At 42.4% G+C, this 20493-nt stretch overlaps 1 protein-coding gene across 5 annotated transcripts in view; it reads left to right on the top strand.

Moving 5' to 3' along the window:
- The window catches only part of BVES (blood vessel epicardial substance), a 38516-nt gene extending 18403 nt beyond the window's left edge, over positions 1-20113 (top strand). For all 5 annotated transcript variants that reach the window (XM_038554827.1, XM_038554828.1, XM_038554829.1 and 2 more), the window contains exons 6-8: positions 761-928; positions 2023-2164; positions 16268-20113. In XM_038554827.1, coding sequence (XP_038410755.1) covers positions 761-928; positions 2023-2164; positions 16268-16392 — 435 coding nt within the window. In that variant the 3' untranslated portion in view covers positions 16393-20113. The remainder of the gene's footprint in view (positions 1-760; positions 929-2022; positions 2165-16267) is intronic.
- The last annotated feature ends 380 nt before the right edge of the window (positions 20114-20493 follow it).

Here is a 20493-nt window from a genome sequence, read left to right as displayed (position 1 = left end):
GACACTGTTTTAGGGGTATAACCCCTCACTCTGGAGAAAGTATTTCTTTGGAGAATCTTGAGCTCTGAGGGGTGCAATTAGTGTTTTCCACTTTTCCTGTGGAGCAGTGCTCAAGGGAGGTATGGTGTCCCAATTCTGAGCTAACTGGGGGATCTCTGTGAACCCCCACACCCTGGAGCTTGTCCTGAAAGATCATACTCAAAAAATACCTATGACAAAAGGACCCAGAGAAGGACCCTCACTAGCCATATTCCTCAGTAACAGCCTGGACTCTAAAACCAGTTCACATGAGTCCATCTTCTCATTCTCCAGTGTGTGTTTGCAAGGTTGGCTAGGCAGGTCTTTCATCTATAACTTGCCTCAGGGATCTTACCCCAATTCTTTTGCTAGAAGCCATATTCTTAAACCTCTTTTGTAATCACAAGAAGAATATTTCACAAAGAAATATTTCACCACAAATTATATGTCTAATTGGAACATTGGCCTAGTACACTCTATAGCACCAGACCTCGGAAAACAGAACAACAACAAAACGTGGGGAATTTGCTTTTAGTCTACAGATTTCTTGGTTTTAAACATGATTTTGTAATCGCTATTGAAGCTTGTGTTATAGATCTTGCTTTAATTTTACTAATATGACAAATCATTGCTATAATAATATCCACTGAATTATTCTACTCTTCCTTTCCCCCAAATAATTACAGTCATAATTCATATACACAGATGCACTTCTTTCTTTCTATGTTTGTTTCTTGGGCAGGTAACCATCATTGCAGATGATAACTGCAGATTTTTATGCTGGTCAAGAGAAAGATTAACTTACTTTCTGGAATCAGAACCATTTCTGTATGAAATATTTAGGTATCTTATAGGAAAAGACATTACAAATAAGCTCTACTCATTGAATGATCCCACCTTAAATGATAAAGTAAGTGTTTTTCTGAGTGTGTTTATTTTGTTGAGCAAATATGTATAATGAGGTATACCTCACTTTATGCAATACATATTTTTCTGAATTTTCATTAATTACTCATGTTAAGTGAAGTGGGGATGCTTGTAATTTAGAGACCCTTCGTGGGAATCCTTTCTTAAGAGCATGGAAATATTTTGTACTTATTATATGTGTCGTTACCTGGCGAGATGACTCTAAATGCCAGGGACCTCCATTTGTGGTCTCTCCTAAAGAGCCTTTTAATCAATCTAAGGAAAGTGAGTCAGAGGGAGGGAGGGACGAGGGTAGCATAGGCCAGGAAGGCAGGGAAGCAGGGAGGTAGCAACTGAGGAGAACTGACAAACTCTAGTGAGCAGGAAGTGGGCCTTTCAACGCTGGTATCTTCCAGTTTGGTACATCCTCCTGGTCAAGCCCCATTCCAGAAAGTTCATAAGTGATAAGAGAGGGATAGGAGGGAGCCTGCGCAACTCAGCAAGGAATTGCGGAGCTGTATGGGATCTTCTACGGTTTGCAATTCCATCTTCATTTCCCCACATTTTCTTAGAAGAAGATTAAAATCAGGACTGAAGAGAAATTGCAGAACATTGTTTCTATGATAAGTAATTCTCCAGGAACTATGCATACGGGTGTGTGCTCTCTCCCTCTTTTTTAAAAGATTTTTATTCATTGATTTATTCATGAGAGACACAGAGGGAGAAGCAGGCTCCCTGTGGGGAGCCCGATGAAGGACTCAATCGGAGGACCCTGGAATCACCACCTGAGCCAGTGGCTCAACCACTGAGCCACCCAGGTGTCCTGGGTGGGTGCTCTCTTAAAGTCATCTTGTGTAGGCCCTTTATCAAATTAGGTTGGTGCTTATTATTTTTCAGATTAACAAATAAGCTGATCATATAAAATTTTTGTAATGTATGTGTAGTAGTAGCTTATGATGAAAGTTATAGCTAACATTTATTGGCCGCCTACTATGTGCTGGTAGTTTTTTGTTTCAAGGAAAAAAAGAAATGGTTTTTACAAGGAATATGTGATCCGAGTCTTATAGATCTCAGAAATCTTAAAACTTTGCTTTGTAGAAGGCCAAAAAGTTGGAACACCAGCTCAGCCTGTGCACACAGATCTCCATGCTGGAAATGAGGAACAGTATAGCCAGCTCCAGTGACAGTGATGACGGCTTACACCAGTTTCTTCGGGGCACCTCCAGCATGTCCTCTCTCCGTAAGTTGTCCCAAACTGGTAATATGCCAGGATGCCACTGGATGTCATTGGAAATAGACAAATGACAACTTTGATCAGAAAAATAGCTTTGCAAGTAACCATTTGGCAACCTAAAAGGTATCAATAAAAAATACTAAGTTTATCTTGCTTTCCTTTTCCATGTTGCCCATCAGCTTAAATTTAGCATTAGAACTCTTGTTCCTATTTTAGAAATTGTTCCCTAGTGTTACCATGTACTTTTCTTAAATACTGGTTCACTAGGATAATGTGAAAGAGTCCATATGGTTTGCTAGATATTCGTCTCTTTTGTTTTCATGATTTTAGTTCAAGTGAAAGCCTAGACCCAGGAATGTGTTTAAATAAATGAGTAAATAAATGACACCAGATAACCCCTTTTATTGGTGAAGATTTTAGTGGCAAAAATCAAACTGATTGATAACACACCAGTGGTAAAGAAGTTAGGAAGTTCTTGAATGTTGCTATCTGGAGATGATAGATGTACAACCTCCACTGAAATATTACATGCCTATTAAAATTTAATGTACATGCCTTTTGACACAAATTTCACTGCTAAAGATTTACCTTGTATATATGCTCTACGGCAAATGATACCACATTAAGTGCTGTTCATTCCAGCATTTTTCTACAACTGTAAAATTCTGGGACAAATCTAAATATCTATTGGAAATAAAATTGGTAAATAAATTTTTGGTAAAAAGAAAAAAAAAAACAATGATAGGAAGCAACTGTTGGGTGTTTTACCACTGACTGTGTGAGCACCAAGAGTTAACAGGTGATTGGGTAATGGAATGTTCCTGAAGATGAAGGAGACCACCCAACACCCCTGTGAGTTATCTCATTCACACACCCACTCACCAAAAGGCAGGTTTTCCAAGATTGTCCTATAGGTTAGATCATTTTCTAACCACTTTTAAGTAACATTTTCAGACACAGATGTTAAAGATTAGTAAGTAAAATAAGAGAAACTAAATTATTTTAAGAATTATTCTAAAAATGATAATATGAGAAGAACTTTTAACAAATTCATTTGTGAGACACCTGGGTGGCTCAGTGGTTGGGCGTCTGCCTTCAGCTCAGGGCGAGATCCCGGGATCTGGGATCGAGTCCCACATTGGGCTCTTTGCACAGAGCCTGCTTCTCCCCCTGCCTGTGTCTCTGCCTCTCCCTCTGTGTCTCTCATGAATAAGTAAATAAAATCTTAAAAAAAAAACCACACACACACACATTCATTTGAAGTAGCAAAAAGTCAGACAAATTCTCCCATTGTATAAAATTAAAAACTGTTAATGTTTCCTATTGTGTGTTAATCCAAAGTAACTTCAAAGGAAATACAGGTACACATTCAACAATCCTAAATGTTTATGTAAACGATCTTGTAACTTTGGATGCTTTAGATAAATTGGATTTAAGGATGTTAAGTGTCGCATAGTCTAGAGAGGCATGAATTGGCAAAGCCACGTAATCGACGTAAACTTCCAAAGCCAAGTCTAGGCATAGAAATGTGTTGTGGACCCAAAGGAGATTTCAGGAGTAACACAAATGAGAAATGGGAGATGGTTTAATCTCATTCTTTTTTTTTTTTTTAAGATTTTATTTATTCATGAGAGACACAGAGACATAGGCAGAGGGAGAGCAGGACCCCTGCAAGGAGCCCGATACAGGACTCGATCCCAGGACCCTGGGATCACGACCCAAGCCAAGGCAAACGCTCAACCACTGAGCCACCCAGGTGTCCATGGTTGTATCTTATTCTAATGTGACTTTTGGAAGTACTGATTGAGGCTGTCCAAACTCTGCAATCCACTAGCATATCAAATACATTATCTGCCTTGTGGAAACAGTTTGGTGGTTAATAAGCATTTTCAAGTGGACCCAGCTTAATTGCATGTATGGTGATTATGTACTAAAAAAGGTCAGCAGAAAGGGAATTAAATAATAATAATAAGTTTTTGTTTATCATCTAAATCTTTTGGGAGTAAAATAACATTTTAGGGAAAAAAAAGTTTATTTAGAGTATGTTGTTTAAATAGAATTAAAACACATTTTCGAGATTAACGTTTCTGCTATTTGTGCCACCAGATACCAGGTGGATTGATCACCTGTGTTGCGCATACAGACCTGTATTCAAATCTTGCTCTAATAATTATTAGTTGTGGATCTAATAAGCGTGGGTTTGAGTATGGATGTGTGTGAACTGCACAACGAAGTCATGATCATACTTAATTCCCTTGGACTAATCCCTGTTCTGAGTTTCTTGGCTTTACTTCCTGCAGCTTAATGAAAGATACTGGTACTTGACCACCATTCTAATACTAATAATGAAGCACTTAATGCATCCTAGGCATGTGATGCATCAAAAACTAGTTAGTTCTGGTTTCTCCTTCCTAGATTTTAGCTCAGAACTCCTGGAGTCTGGGGGTTTTTTGTTTGTTTTGTTTTGTTTGCCAGACCCATCAATGCCATGTACTTTCCCGTATTACAGATTACATTCCTTGTAAAACATAGGCTACAGAACCAATCTCATACGACAGTTAGGCTGAAATAACAAAATGTACCACTTTTCGAGCATGTGGTCAGTCTTAGTAAATGTGAGGTCGCTAAAACAAGTGAGCTCTTATCATTCTGGGTTTCTGATGTGTACACGGAGGCAACTGTGGCAGTTACTCTCAGCAGTCGTGGCAGCTTCATGAATGCTAAGGAGAGAAGGGAACAAACATTTGTGGACAATAATAGGTATTATTTTTCAGGAACTCTCTGTACAGAGTCACAGGTAGTCTCTACCACAATCCCGCATGGAGAGGTATACTAGCTTTTGCTAGGTGGCACAGCACTAACAGTCTCCCAACCTCTGACTAGGGTGAATGAGACTGCTTTCTCGTGCATGTGTACACTGGGTGCCACTCCGGGCCCATGGCCTCCTCAGGCCTGGGATGCCAAGGAGCAGCTGCTTTCGGATGATTGCCACTCGGGGCAGAGGGAAGACAGTGATGACAGAGCCATGCGATGGCTCTGAAAGCTCCCCTAGAAGTAGTGCATGCCAATTACACTCGAGTTCTCTGGACCGGAGAAGTCACATGGCCAGAACCACCATCAGCACGTGGATCTTTAATCCTCCAGCACTGGCTGAGCGACAGCGAGCCTGTGGGGGGAGGGAAAGCAAGTATTGTGACAATAACATGGATCTACCTTAGTTTTATTTCATTTTACACATGAAGAAATTAGGAACATGGATGCTTAGTCACTTGTCCCAGTTGCACAAGGTGAGGCGTTGGGATACAAAGCTAGACACCCTGTCTGATCCATGCTGTTTGACCGTATTGCTTCCCTGTTTTAAAAAGAAAAGGCAAGGGCAGCCCGGGTGGCTCAGGGGTTTGGCGCCGCCTTTGGCCCAGGGCGTGATCCTGGAGACCCAGGATCGAGTCCGACGTCGGGTTCCCTGCATGGAGCCTGCTTGTGTCTCTGTCTCTCTCTGTGTCTCTCACGAATAAATAAATAAAATCTTTTAAAAAAAGAAAAAAGGCAAAAAAATGCATATTAACAATTATCTAGTGCTTTATAGTTTACAAGTCACTTTCTTCTTTTTTTTTTTGAGCATTTATTTATTATTTATTCATGAGAGACCCAGAATGAGAGAGAGAGAGAGAGAGGCAGAGACAGAGGCAGAAGGAGAAGCGAGCTCCTTGCAGGGAGCTGGTCTCTGGTCTCGATCCTAGATGCCAGCATCACTCTCTGAGCCTAAGGCAGATACTCAACCGCTGAGCCACTCAAGTGTCCCTACAAGTCACCTTCACACCCATTCCTGTATACAGACCTGACAACTCTGCCAGCAAGGCACATTAGCTATTATTATTTACCCCTTTGCCGATAAATCCACCTAGACTCAGTGAGAAGGCAGTGTTGATCCCCCAAATCACTTCTTTCTCCTACAACCTACCTCATTGGAGAAACCTACCGTCCTCTCATCCCTTCATTATGACCAAGCAGTGCTGCAAAGAGGTTTTCACAGACCCGTTGATTTCCATTTCAATGAAGATTTTTGCCTTATTCATTTTACAGAGGGCTCTACATAGGAACATTTAAATTATCCAGTAATGTCCTCGGGTCATTTAGTGTTTAGTTAGCTTTCACTTTGTCTCATATGTACTTACAGAATTACAAGCAATGCTGCTCTACAAAAATTATATTTATTTTATATATTTTCCTAATGAAGCAACTTTTACATTATTCATTCTAGTCATCAACTCAAATATAGGAGTAGATTTGAATATTAAAGTCTGTGTCAACATTTCCCATAATTCTTTTTCAAGTCAGGATCAGCATGTACCCATCTCACTTGGTTGAAAAGTCTCTGAATCTCTGGGTTCCCCTTCCATCTGTGTGTATGTGTTTCTGCATTTTTGTTTTGTTTTGTCTTATAGAACATTGATTCTTAAATCAGTGAATATGAATATGAATGGCTTGAGATTCTATCTAAGATTCTGATGCAGAAGACTGGGGTGGGGCCTGGCATCCCCATGTTTAACAAGCGCCCCAGCGCTGCTGATGTGGCTGGGCCCTGAACCACACTTTGAGTAGTAAGGAGTAGGGTTTCCTTCCAACAGTCTGGAACTTTGCTGATTACAGCCCCATTGTGGTGATTAAGATGTTTCTTGTATTTCCAATTTACTGGTAGGTAGATCTACAGGTGGATAGATTCTGATGAAGGCACGAAAAGAAATTGCTGCTGATCCCATGTCTTACATGTGCTCTCTATTTACATATGTCAGATGATGCTAAATCCAGAGCAAGATCTCTCCTCTTTGCCACACAGCCTCTGTATTCCACATCAAATTATCACTTTAAAGACAAGAAAGTAATGAGACAGTCTGAGAAAAATTGCTTTCTACCTCTTTATTCAGTAGCCCATAATCCTATTAACTCTTTTTCACTTTCCTGTTGCTTCATTTACTTGCTTCATGTTGGGAAGTGTGATTGTGAAACAGAAGGACCAGAAAGGACGAGCCGTGCAGGGCATGTGGGAAGGATTGCATGCCCTCATATGGATGTGAGCTCTCTTCTCTCTGCTCCTGGACCAATGTGCTCCTCAGGGTGCCTTGCCATCTTCATTTCCTTATGAGGTTTAGCTCCTATGTGTAATTCAGACACCACACACACACACATACGTACAGATTGATTATACTTGGCAGGTCCATCACTGATAAGCGGTGCCAGGCACAGACGTCACAGGCAACAGGAGGACATATTATGTTTCCTTAAAAGTCATAGAACTTTATTTTAGTTAATTGGGGTTAAATAACCTATTGTTAGTTTTTTTTTTTTTTTAAGGATTTTATTTATTTATGAGAGGCACAGACATAGGCAGAGGGAGAAGCAGGCTCCCTACAGGAAGCCTGATGTGGGATTCAATCCCGGGTCCCGAGATCACACCCTGAGCTGAAGGCAGATGCTCAACCACTGAGCCACCCCGGCGTCCCAGTTAGTTTGTTTTTTAAATCCTGAAGCATTATAGGCAATGCATTCTATTGGAACTCGTCTTTGAAGGCTTTTGTTAGTTTAAACCATGTATTTTTTCCAGAAATTATCATTAAAATTTATGATTTTTAAAGACACTATGAAATATTTACTTATGAAAGATGTCTTACTGAGAAAAAAAGTCTTTCAGATGTTTTTTGTTATTAATGTCAGGATGACATTCTGGACGATCTACTGGTTTCATATGACCTAGTTGCACAAATACGCTTTAAGGTAGCTTACGTCTGGTTAGTATTCTTATCTCTAAAGGCTAGCAGTGTACCTGACATAATGAGTTTCTCTTGACTATCTTACCCATTTATTTACCTGGAAAGATACAAAAACCAATACAGCATTCTTAGTTCCAAGGCTGGTTTCATGAAATAACCTGTTCAACTCAATTTGTCTTCCATTTGCCCTATGAACAGTTGTAGATGAATAAATAAGTCTTACATGAATCATATGGAGAAGTAGAGAGGAGGTGTGATCAAGCCCCGGGAATACTGAGGGAACAGTTCTCAGACCCATCAAGACAGCTCGACAAAAAGCAGTGCCCCCACTTTGTACAGAAATAAGGAGCAGCTTAGGGAGGTTATGTAACCAGGTCAAAATCACTGGGCTTCGCTCTGAAACAAGTGATGAATTTGTTGTAAGTTCCTGTTTTGCTTTTTTACCCTACAGGTATCCATATCCATTTGGGAGTGTAAATTTGTTTAGGGATGTTCAGCCACTGCTATCGCAGCTGACACTCCTGACCACGTTCATACATGTTCTCATTTAATCTTCACACCCACTCAATCAGATTGGTGTGGTATTTTCCCCTTTTAGGGTTGAGAAATACGACATTTATCTTCTCTGGGTCCTTGGTCCCCCAGCCAGTAGGGACTGTGCTCTCTGACTCCCGAACTCCTGTCATCACCAATCCGTTTGCTGCCCTCTATCCTTTCATGGTATTTTCTCTGTAAAATGATAATAAAGGGATTTTATACATTAACATATTTTTAAACTTTTAATAACAAATTTAAAAATTCACAAGTTAATATATACACACAGATAACAAATGGCATAAAAAAAAATCTTTCAATGAAAACAACTGACCCCCTCCAACTTAATTGCTTAATGAGAGCAATCACATTGGAACAATTTTTTGTCCAAAATGCTAAATAATGTCCTCTTGTTTATGGATTTATCCACTTAATGTTTATCTACTGACCTAACTTAGCTCACTTTTAACTCCCTTCCCCCTTCTCACTTTGGTAATATCACTAGTTTTTATTCTCTTATTATTTACCTTTGTAACATTAAATAATACACTTACACTTCCATTTTGTTTTCTCTATGTAGCATTTTTCTAATTCTTTCCCTTTCTACCTTGTTACATTGTGGTGGGTCTCTTCATTAACTTTTAAACAATCAAGATTTATAACAAGTATATTCTGTTATCTCCCTTTTTTTCAAAATATTTCTAGCCTCTTATTCATTCTTTTAGTTGAAATCCAGTTTGTTTCTTTAAATAAAAAAAAAAAAGATTTTATTTATTTATTCATGAGAGAGAGAGGGAGAAGCAGGCTCCATGCAGGGAGCCTGATGTGGGACCCGATCCCAGGACTCCAGGATCACGCTCTGGGCTGAAGGCAGGTGCTAAACCACTGAGCCACTCAGGAATCCCCCAATTTGTTTCTTCTTAAAGTCTTTGAGCAGTTGTTTCATATTTGAGCCATACCTTTCCATACTGCTTTTTGTCTTTATAGATATTTCTAGTTGCCTTTCTTTTTCCTCATCCTTGCTTTTTTTTTTCTCTTATATCTCTACTCAGTACATCAATTCTGTGTCCCCTTTTTCTCAGAGATTTTGCTCACAGAAACTTCCATTCTTCTGTCTCCTCCTGGACTAGTTGTTCTCTGGGTCTGTGCAGAGCTGCCATCCTATAACTGCTTCCCTGTTCTCCTGAATTTATTCACCATCCACATGATGTTACAGCTTTCTCTTTGTGGGCAGGAAGGACTTCCACTGTTCCTTGGCTGCACACACCTGTTGCCATGCAGCTCAGTGCCCTGACCACCCATGTGAGTAGTTAAAAATTGATCTGGAAATGACCTGTAGGGCAAGAGAAAACCTCCTCATGGGAACCACTAACCACCTTCAACCTCTCTATTTGCTGTAATTTGTACACTTCTTTGGTTGAGTCCTTCAATGCTGGTGTTAAATTTCTCTAAGGGAAATTAAGTATAAAAGCTATACCTACCCTTGATCTTTATTTTTCAGAAAGTTTCAATCCAATCTCTTCAATTAAAAAAATCTTATACATACGCAAGGCAGAAAAAGGGATGATAATCCTCTCTAGCAACGAAGCCATTAAATCCTTCCCTACCCCCATTCATCAAAAATCGTATAATCTAATTAAAATTCTAAACCCTTTGTAAGGTTTTTAATTACTTGCTAAAGCAGTCGGCCAGATGGTTAAACATAATAAAAATAAGAACACTTTGAAAGGAATGAGGAAAATGTCATCAAAGTTAATGGAATAAAGGGGAAAAAAGTCATATAACATTATATTGGATAGTTTACAAAAGTGTTCCCCCTTCATCAAAAATGTGTTTCTTAAGCAGAGAGAAAAGTCACTTGATAAATGTCATATCAGGATATTCTGTTTATTTGGAGATCAAACTCGAGGTTGCTTATTCATTCTCTGGAACAGGTGTGACCTTCACTCTGGATTTAAGAACAACAAATATGTCTGTTTACTTTGACTTGCTAAGAGATGCCCTCAGGCCCTCATGTAATTAGAAGCACACCGAAATAGAATCAGCTTAATAAGGATAGAATTCTGTCAAAGGGAATTTCTCTTGCCTAATTTTTCACTACTCTGGATACCAGAATTTTGACTGTTAGGTATGAACTCCTCAGTCTGCATGGAAAAAGGCTTCCTGTGGTTCTTTAACTCAAGACCTCAGGAAGCCAGGAAAGGGTCTGGTGGGGGGCAGGCTAAGCTTGTCCTCCACTGAAGTCCCTGACTTGCTTGCACTTGCAGGCGACAACCCGCAGGATGCACAGTGGGCCTCAATCCAAAGTCCTTTCCTCCTCAGCTAGGATCCAGAACTAGCTGCTGTCTGAGCAGATCTGCTGAGGACTCTACTTCCTAGATCCGAATCTTCCAGTGGGCATCCACAGCGTTGTCACCCCCAGTGACCTGGCAGGAGGGGAAGGGTCCACTGTTGGGTTCAAGGCTCTTACTGCTAAGCCTCCATCTTCTACATGGGCTCAGAGCTCGTATTTTTGAGTTTTTCTTTCTTACCCTTAGGATTGCTGCCTGGTGCTGCCATTCTCTCTCTCAGCTGAACGCACTGAATGGCCCTTAACTTCTCTGTGTTCTATTATGAAATTCTGAACCCCCCTGAGAAAGCCTGCTCTCTTGCAAAGACAGCTTTTGATGAAGCCATTGCTGAACTTGATGCCCTCAATATAACAAAGACTATGTATGAAAAACCCACTGCTAACATCATACTCAATGTACAGCTCAGAGGAAATTCTGTGCCTTCTCAGTGCCTTGGTATCCATGGAAGGGATGGAGAAGTCTTTTTGACAGATTTTTTTTTGCCACTTGGTATAATACGAAACATCCCCAAACAACAGTAACTCTTACATAACTGTTTAACAATTTCACACCTGATAAATCTGGATTGCAGTTCAGTCTGAGCCTATTTGTTTTACATACTTTTATGATAAGCTGTGTTAATTGGCACCCAGAGCCAAGTAGAAGATGATTATAGCTAATAGCGAAAAATAATGCTAATTAGCTCTTCTTCATTATAATGAATACTGAAGGATATAGTTAACCACTTCTGTTTCCCAACTGTAAAAGTGGTTCGAATAGAAGGATAGAAATCAGCTTTCTGGAAAATTTATGGGTATGGAATTATTTGCCTGCTTAGAATGTGGAATAAGTGAAAAGTAAAGCATTATACAGAGGTCATGTACCTCATAGTAATGTCCTTGAGGGACAAAAGTAATTTGAAAAAGCACTTAAGCTAAAGATAAGCTCAATTTCTTCCTCCCTCCTCTCCTCCTGCTCTTACATCGAGGTGAGTTTGGGCCTCCTGGGCAAACTTCTGATGATGCATCAGTGCATAAAATTAATGAAAAAACCAGGCAAACTTGTAGAAAATATCTATTAATGTTCAACTTGTAAAACGTAAGATAGTTCCTTGAAGCAGAGTATTCTCTCTCTCTCTCTCTCTCTCTCTTTTTATAGTTTTTGGGAGTTTTGTTGTTCACGCTCCAAATTTGGCTTAGATTTATTAGTAGGCAAAGAAATTGTTTCTAGCAGCATAGTGATGGTGACTGAGTCTTTCCACAGAACCAGCGGCTCTCCCCGAGGTTAGAGAGCATCAGGTGTAGGGCAGGTGAGCGCCCGGCTCCCTGACTTTCTTCTGGCTGTGACAGTGACAGATCCGCAGGTGGACCAGGTGAACATCACACTTGGCCTTCAGTGGGCCAGGAGTCCCAGGCCAACTGAGGTTGGGACAAAGTGTGGGTGCTCTCTGTGACTCTGAGTCCTGTTGGGGGGTCAGGCAGCCAGCTGGCACCGCGAGGCTTCCAGTGGTTCCCTGTGGCCTTCCAATGCGTCAGCGGTAGAGACAGGGCAACAAGGTGCCACCGTGGGAACCCTCACCGGAGGGGCCTGCGGGCCCTACCCCAGCCCCAAAGCCTGAAATGAGAGTGGATCTAGGATCCTGTGAAAAGAACATGAGTAGGAATATTCCATCTTGCTGGGCTGTTAGGGCCACCAGTTTGTCCTGCAAGAATATCTTGCCAAGGTGGGTCACCCAGTCTCCCCCACTCTGCTTTATTTACAGGCTGTCCAGGTTGTCTTTGCTTTAGCTTCTGAGTATAAGGTAGAAAAATAGGGACATCGGGTGACTCAGTGGTTGACTGTCTGCCATTGGCTCAGGTCATGATCTCAGGATCCTGGGATTGAGTCCCGCATCGGGCTCCCTTCGTGGAGCCTGCTTCTCCCTCTGCCTGTGTCTCTGCCTCTCTCTCTCTCTCTCTCTCTCTCTCTTTCTCTGTGTCACTCATGAATAAATAAATCTTTAAAAAAAATAATACTTGTTTTCCAGTATGGGACAGGGGCATATACTTGTGATCGCAATGAAATACGGAATGTGGAAGGGCTCTAGGGCTGTAGGGAATAGAATCTCCCCACATAAGGAATTAGGGAAGACTCCGATGAAGAAGTGGGGTTTGATCTCAACCTTGAGGAATGGGTGGGAATTTGATGGGCAGGGATGGAAATGGAGAGGCCACTCCAGGTGGGGCGAATAGCGAGAGAAGAGGGAAGGGATGAGTTAGATTTGGGGAGCAGCGAGTTTGCCAGCAGCTTGGACTGGAAGAGGAAGGGAGCCTGACTTGGAGACCCCTGGATGTCACCCCAGGACTGTGGGTGATTCCTGCATTACTGTGTTTTTCATACTATATGGTAAGCACCACAGCTCTTCCTTGGCCCCAACAAACGTAGCGGGGACTGGATAAATTCAGGGAAGTTGAAAGTTCTTAGGTTTTCACCAGGTCATTTCCAGTTGGATTGGGTCGCCTCTTCCTTCTCTCTCAGTGGGAAAATGCACCTACTGGTGATGGGGCTGAGAGGGCAGAGAACATGTTGGCCCCAATCTAGCCAGCAGCCGCAGAATGCTATGGAATGTCACTCCTGCTTTGGTAGATGGGCTAAAAACCTGAGCAATTAGTCCCAGTCCCCCAGTCAAAATAAACTGGGTGTGTTTCTTCTATGTGTGTCCTTCTACAATGACGTCTGAATGCTCTACATTATTGATTGGGTTTGATGCTCTTAGACATGCCGTCTTGTTGTTTGTTCTGGGAGTTTTTACTTGATTGCAAATACTCAGCCTAAGTTAATGTTTCATGAGGCTCAGTCCTAACTTGAGGATAGATATATGATGGAAGCCATAGCTATTTTTTTAAGCCAATTTTGCTGCACTTGGGGGCAGTTTAGATTGAGAAGCCCCAACTCCTACTCAAGTACAAGTCCCGCTTGTTTTTATTTGCCATTCCTACAGGCGATAATGAATTTTAACAAAATTTCTAATTAGTTAGGCCATCGCCCTCCAAAGGCCATATGAATAACTCATTTTATTACCTTACAAACTGACAAAATGATTATTACATCCCAGGCACTGATGTAAGGACGATACCGATATTAAGCCACTCGGGCCTCTTGACGACCATACGAAGTGGGTCATAGCACTATTCCTGTTTGACAGAGAGGGAAGAGGAGGCATGGAGAAGTGAAGTACCTCGCCCAAGATCACACAGAGCATTCCTTGGCACTTGAGCAAATTGGAAGCTGTGTTTGGTGGTTGTGCTGGTATCTGTCACACAGAGAAGACTTGCGCGGGCGATTCTGACATGCTGTGTGCCCCATGACAGGATGGTGTTCCTGGATCCTTTTAATAGGGGCTTATTTTCTATAGTTTAACGTCAATAGTTGTCTTTTAAGAAACTCAGTGTTTTAATTGACTGTAAGTGCTTGATAGTGAACAGTTTCCATGTATGTACAGTGAACACATGAATGATACCAAAGTCCAGGCCAGTCTAATAATATCTCTTTTTTTAGGTTGGAAGATGTGGCTTTTGGGAGTAGCATCTCCCTAGTCCATGACTGGAGCCATACATCTCATCATAAGCATTTAGTGGCATTTTCTATGTGCCCAGCGCCCTGCTGAGTACATGACATGATTATTTTATCATCCAGCAATACCACTAGGCAGGCCCTGGGAATATTTCCTCTTTTTCTTTTTTTAAATTTATTTATTTGAGAGAGGGAAGGACAGAGGATAGAGAGCGCAAGTGGGGAAGAAAGGGAGAAGCACATGCGGGGCTGGGTCCAGGGCCCTGGAATCACAACCTGAGCTGAAGGCAGGTGCTTAACCCACTGAGCCACCCAGGTGCCTGGATGAGGAAACTGAGGCCTAGAGAGGCTCAGTAAGGGAGTGTAGATCACAGCTAGGAAGCTGCAGAGCAGGGTTTGGGACCTGGGGACCTCTCCCACTTGCCCACTGCATCTGCTGCCCGCTGCTGACTCTTCCAGGGAATTAATGGCTGATCTTGGTCAACCTCTCGTAGCAGGTCGGCTTCCTGGCTTAGGAGGGCCCCCTCTACCCTCCTTTGCTCTATACCAAGTATTTGAAGAGTCGGGGTTCACCCATCATTCTTCATTATCAATAACCTTAGGCCCTGGGGATCCCTGGGTGGCTCGGTGGTTTGGCACCTGCCTTTGGCCCAGGACGTGGTCCTGGAGACCCAGGATCGAGTCCCACAGCAGGCTCCCTGCATGAAGCCTGCTTCTCCCTCTGACTGTGTCTCTGCCTCTCTGTCTCTCATGAATAAATAAATAAAATCTTAAAAAAAAAAAAATAACCTTAGGCCCGGCCTGAGTTCAGTATTTGCGGATTCCGTGTTAGTGCAACGCCAGCCCCGCGCGGCTATGGGCAGGACAGACAGAGACCAGGACAGAATGAATCCTGACGTTGAATGTGGGGACTTTGTGGAGGGGAGTTTATGCCAGCCAGGGAGCTGCTCATCAAGCACCTTGAGAAGTCTGTGCACCTGTTTATAATAACTTCTACTCTTTTAAACCATATTTTTTTCTGTATCTATCACGGTGTCGCTTATGTGGTAGATGCTCAATAAGCATTTGGCGAATGCGGGACAAATGAGGGACTGACTGAGTCATTTATTACTTGGCTCCTTGGATATAAAAGGCTTTAAGGATGTCCCTGCCCCCTCTGCTACTTGGGATTGTATTTCTTTCTTTTTTTTAAATATTTTATTTATTTATTCATGAGAGACACACAGAGAGAGGCAGAGACACAGGCAGAGGGAGAAGCAGGCTCCCCGCAGGGAGCCCGATGTGGGACTCGATCCCAAGACCCCAGGATCACGACTGAGCCAAAAGCAGACGCTCAACCACTGAGCCACCCAGGTGTCCCCAGGATTGTATTTTCTTCACCTGGGTTTTCCTCCCTGTTTGCCTGGACTCCTCCCCTCCCCCCATCTCTCCTCCCACCCCTCCTTTTCCCATAACAGCCCAGGAAGTGGCTGGACAGACTGCTGTTTAAGGCAGTGCTACAGGTGATGTCAGCTTCCATAGCTTTAGGATGGAACTATTCTTCAGGGAAATGAGGAGGTAAATCAGCTTTTGAGGAACTCAAGTCGCCGTGTACGATATTAATGTAGGAACATGCATTCCGAGTCCTAATCAGACTTTAGGGCAACCCCCTGGAAACTGCATGTGTCGGAGAAGCTTATATCATCCACACACATGCAGTGGGATCCATTCTACGTCTGTTCTCACACCTGAGAATCATTTCTTGACTTCGCTGTGTTATTCAAACGCAGAGTTGAAAATGCAAAATTTAGGGAAATTGCATTCCTTGTACTAGTGATAGATTCTCAGAGAGTTTTACTTTCCAGTTGGAGTGTGTAATTGCTACATGATACCAACATCAGGGCGGGCTAGAATTTAAGTGGTTTTCCTTTCTGTGTCTTCGACAGATGTGCCATCCCCACACCAGCGGGGCTCTGCCAAGATGAAGCCAATAGAAGAAGGGGTGGAAGATGACGACGAGGTCTTTGAGCCCGTGTCTCCAAATGCATTGAAAGTCCATCAGTTGCCTTGATCAGAGACACTGAGGTCAAGTGACCGAGACGGAAATTTGTCTTGAAGAGATCCTGAAAAATACCAGCACTTTGTCGTGGCTTAGTGATTACCCGGCTCTCGCCCTGGTAGTCTGAGGGCAGGATAGCGAGGAAGGGTGGAAAAAATGGGAAGGTTATTTCAGCTCCCCTTTTTTATTGATCAGCTTTTTATGCAATTGTTTTCCTGAGCCTCCTGACTAAACCTAGTTCTATTTTTGAGATACGTATCTTCACAGTGTTTTCTAGGTGTATTATTGTTTTCGCTCAGCACCCTGTCAATGCAAAAATGCCTTTTCACTGATTTTTTTTCTGAGTTGTGGTTCATTTTCCTCACAGTTCCTCTCCACCGTGGCAATGGGGTCGTCCATTTGATAGTTGTAACCAACGGTAGAAGTTTGAAATTGAGGTTGAGGTATCATTAAAAAGCAGGGAGTCTCAGGCCTTGAATTGTTAGCTGGAAATTTTTAAAGAAAGATGTGATTTGACCAGCGTTTATTTTTTTTCTCCCAGGCCAGACACACTGCTCCGCTAGATCACCTTACGTATCTGGGCATTGTGTAGATGGCTTGATAATGAGCAAAGCTCATCAGACTTTGCTCACATTACCCGCATATTATGCTGTGTGTAATCGGGTCTGAAACCAAAGCTGGAAAGATAACAGATGGAAGCAGTCCTGAGCTCAGCTTGACCTTCAGGAAAACTCAACTTACCTGTGATTTGGAGCCATCTTGTCCCACACACGCCGGTATGGGCGACACTTTGGGGTAGGGAGTCATGTGCCCAAGCAAATGTCACAGAATGAGGTGATTGAAAGAGCATTTTCGTTCTGTGATCGGTATTCTGAGGTTTCAGACTGTTCCTCCAGAGCCAGAGCTGTCTCTTTAAAATGTGTGCCGGATACCCAGTGCCAGGTTTGCGAATGTGGACACAGCTTTGTGGGCAATTTCCATAAGCTGTGCCGAGGGCACCCACCTTAGATGTTGGTGTGAGGGCTTTGACTGTAAATCTCTCTTTTCTACCAGAATCGTGTTTCAGGACACAGTGGTATTTGGCTGGTGGGAAATGAGATGTTTGCCGAAATCATCATACTGGTCATTGTGACTGTGCCACTCAATTGGGTGAAGCCTGTAGATCGACTACGTGACATCATACATACATAGTGTTGATTTTCATTCACTAGACCCAACTTGAGTCAGTCCCCTATTATATATATTAAATGGCTAAGAAAAGTTCCGAATGAAATTACTTTCAGGTAAGCTGAGCCAAAGGCAGCCTATCTTGCCAACTTGCCAAGAGGTGATTTCTGTCAGAGAAAGTAGATAAGCTACTCTAGGGTCACCTCACTTTCCTAAACCCTTTTTTTTTTTTTTTTTTTGGCCAATTAGTTTAGTAATTTCACTTGAGTTAAATTTACACGCTCGGGTCATTCACTAAGAGAATTTCCACAGGCTGGGAATCCAGCTCCTAACATCCTTATCACATGTTGCCATATTAACATCACAGTGGAAAGGCTGATTTCACTTCACTAGTAGAGTGGTTTCTTCAGTTTTCTAAATTATAAATATATTTTGGGGAAATGAAGCACAGGTGAATGACTTAGCCTTGGCTCTAGGATTGTAAAGATTCATTGGGTTGAACCAGCCCTCCCTGTGCCTGAGACCACACGTGCGGGTAACTGTAACGTAACGGCGCTGGTATGGCTTCCCTCTAACAGCCCGAGAGAGGTCGTGTAGACCATTTAGTTCACACAAGCATAAGACTAATTTGCCAAATCACTCTACAGAGTAATTAGATATTCCACTCTTCCCCGAATGGAAAGTCATTTTAGATTCTGCTGAGGCCACGTTTTTAATGTTCTGTGGATCCTCAAAAGCTTGGGATTTCCCTAGCCTGACCCATCTCCAGATGTGTCTGACTTTGTCAAGCTGAGACAGTGGAAAGGGGAGGGGGTCATCTCTTAACTGTCAACCTGCAGGTGTTTAGAGGTTATTTTCTGTAGCGCTGGGACCAAGCATGTGTAAAGGCACACCGCTAAAACTAGATGACAGGAATTCATTTAGTGTTTTTATTAAAACCCATGTGTGCGTGTGCACACCCATCAGTGTTTTTCATAACAAAGATCATAATCTCGAGCTTAGGAATCTTAAAAGAGCCACTTAGCCTGAATGGGAAACATGAAACTATTTTTTAAATACACACCTCTAAGAAAGACAATGAGACTCGGAGAAAAGGAGAAACAAGCCGCCGAGCAGCCCTCCCACATAGACTTGATAGCAAAAGAGCAGATAAGGAAACAGAGAAGAGTTCTTAGTGTAAGATCTCCTGTGGATGGCTTGGGGTTCATTTATACAAGTGAACAAGCGCATCTTTGTGTAAGGCGTAAATCCATAGACAAAAAAAAACCACGTTTGTTGCCAAAGCCACCAATAAGATGCTTCCTGTGTTTTTTGGTGTCCCCTTAGCTTTGTGACCAAGGTTCAGAAGATGGTCTGCAAAAATCAATCTATAACCCCAAATCTACTGTTTAAATGTAACATCAAGTCTGTTGTGTGAATCGGGAGTGTAACATTTATACCAGGATGTATGTGTCATTTGTAGTGTTTTGAAAGCCCTCATGTTTATATTTATAAAATGACAGCACAGATACTATATAGAAACTCAGTGATGTTTATATATCTTGAATCAGTAATAATGGGTGCTATATAATTGCCAGTGACCATCCGTTGCTTTCCGGGATCGTTTCCACTTGTCCCTGTGGCTCACTTGCCCCTTCATCATTGGGTACCATTTGTGTTTTGCTGCCAATAGTGTGCGCACTGGGAGACACCCCCTTCTTCGTATCTGGTTCTCCTTCCGCATATCTGCAGCTATTCTGATTTTCTAATTGGGAACTGCCGATTCCTGCCTCCCAAGTCCTATTATAGCCCCAAAGGTAGAGCCTCTCGGATGTTGGGAAAAAAATCTTTGGGGAAAGTTGGTGCGGCCAGGTAACGACTCAGGGTGAGGTGGCGCCCAGCAAGCCCTTGGGCGTGCGGGTCAGCGTGTGCATGCCCGAGCCCTGCTCAGTGCCCTCCTCCCTGCAGACCCCAGGGAGCAGCTCTGAGGACTCCCAGTTGTTTATTTCTTTTGTCCATTTCTTTGGACATTTCTAGAAGCTGCTTTGTCAGAAACCTCTGACCTTGCCATGCCTCCATTCCCCCACCCTTGTTTTGCAAACCTGGTTTCCCAACCTCTTTTTCTAATTTTTTCCATCTAAAGTGATTAGAAATTCCCACCTATTCAATTCAAGTTCAATTCAAGGGACAGGACACTGTGTAGGGAACTCCAGGCTGCAGTGTAGTCACCGCTTCAGTCTGGCTCCAGGGATGATACGTTTTCTCACCGACAGCCATTCTTTGATTCTCACAGGAGCCCACATACCTTGTGTGTAACAATATATTGTGTCATTTAAGAAATCTGCTTTTAAGTTCCATTTATAGGTTTTTCTGTTATATTTGCAACCTAGTTTTAAAGTACACAGGGATTTTATGAATGCTTTATACAGACACATTTGTAGGAAACCCATTCTTTCTGTTTTTAGGTGCCATTGACGTTGGTAACATTTACTTTATAGTCAATTTACATTTTGTCTGCAGAGCCTTATAGTTTAAAATATCTTCATAGATTGTCATTTGATCAAATAAATTTCTTACTTAGAAAATACGCGTTATCTTGATTTCATTCCTCTTACCAATAGCTGATTTGCTCTGACTCCATGCCTGAAGGAGGGGGTTGGTTCATTTACCCCCAGGTTGTGGGAGCTGCTCTGGTTGACCAAGGGGGTGGTCTTGGGTCAGTTCCACGTAATTTCAGAGCTCTGTCATCTTGGCTGCCTTTCGGCCCCAAGAGGCAGCAAGACGGTTTTGACTGGATGCGGCAACTTGAGAAGCCTTCAGATGTCACTGTAGGGATCCATAGATTGCAACTTTTCATTGCCCTCATTTGCACATTCGCTTCTAGTTTCATAAGGTGTAATAACACAAGGAGTCACGTGAAGGAGGCAGAAAATCTCCCCTGGATCTATCCTGTGGTGGGCAAGAGGG

Source organism: Canis lupus, chromosome 12, assembly GCF_011100685.1.
Source record: "Canis lupus familiaris isolate Mischka breed German Shepherd chromosome 12, alternate assembly UU_Cfam_GSD_1.0, whole genome shotgun sequence".
In the NCBI taxonomy this organism is placed as follows: Eukaryota; Metazoa; Chordata; class Mammalia; order Carnivora; family Canidae; genus Canis; species Canis lupus.
This window is presented reverse-complemented; position numbering and strand designations above follow the sequence as displayed.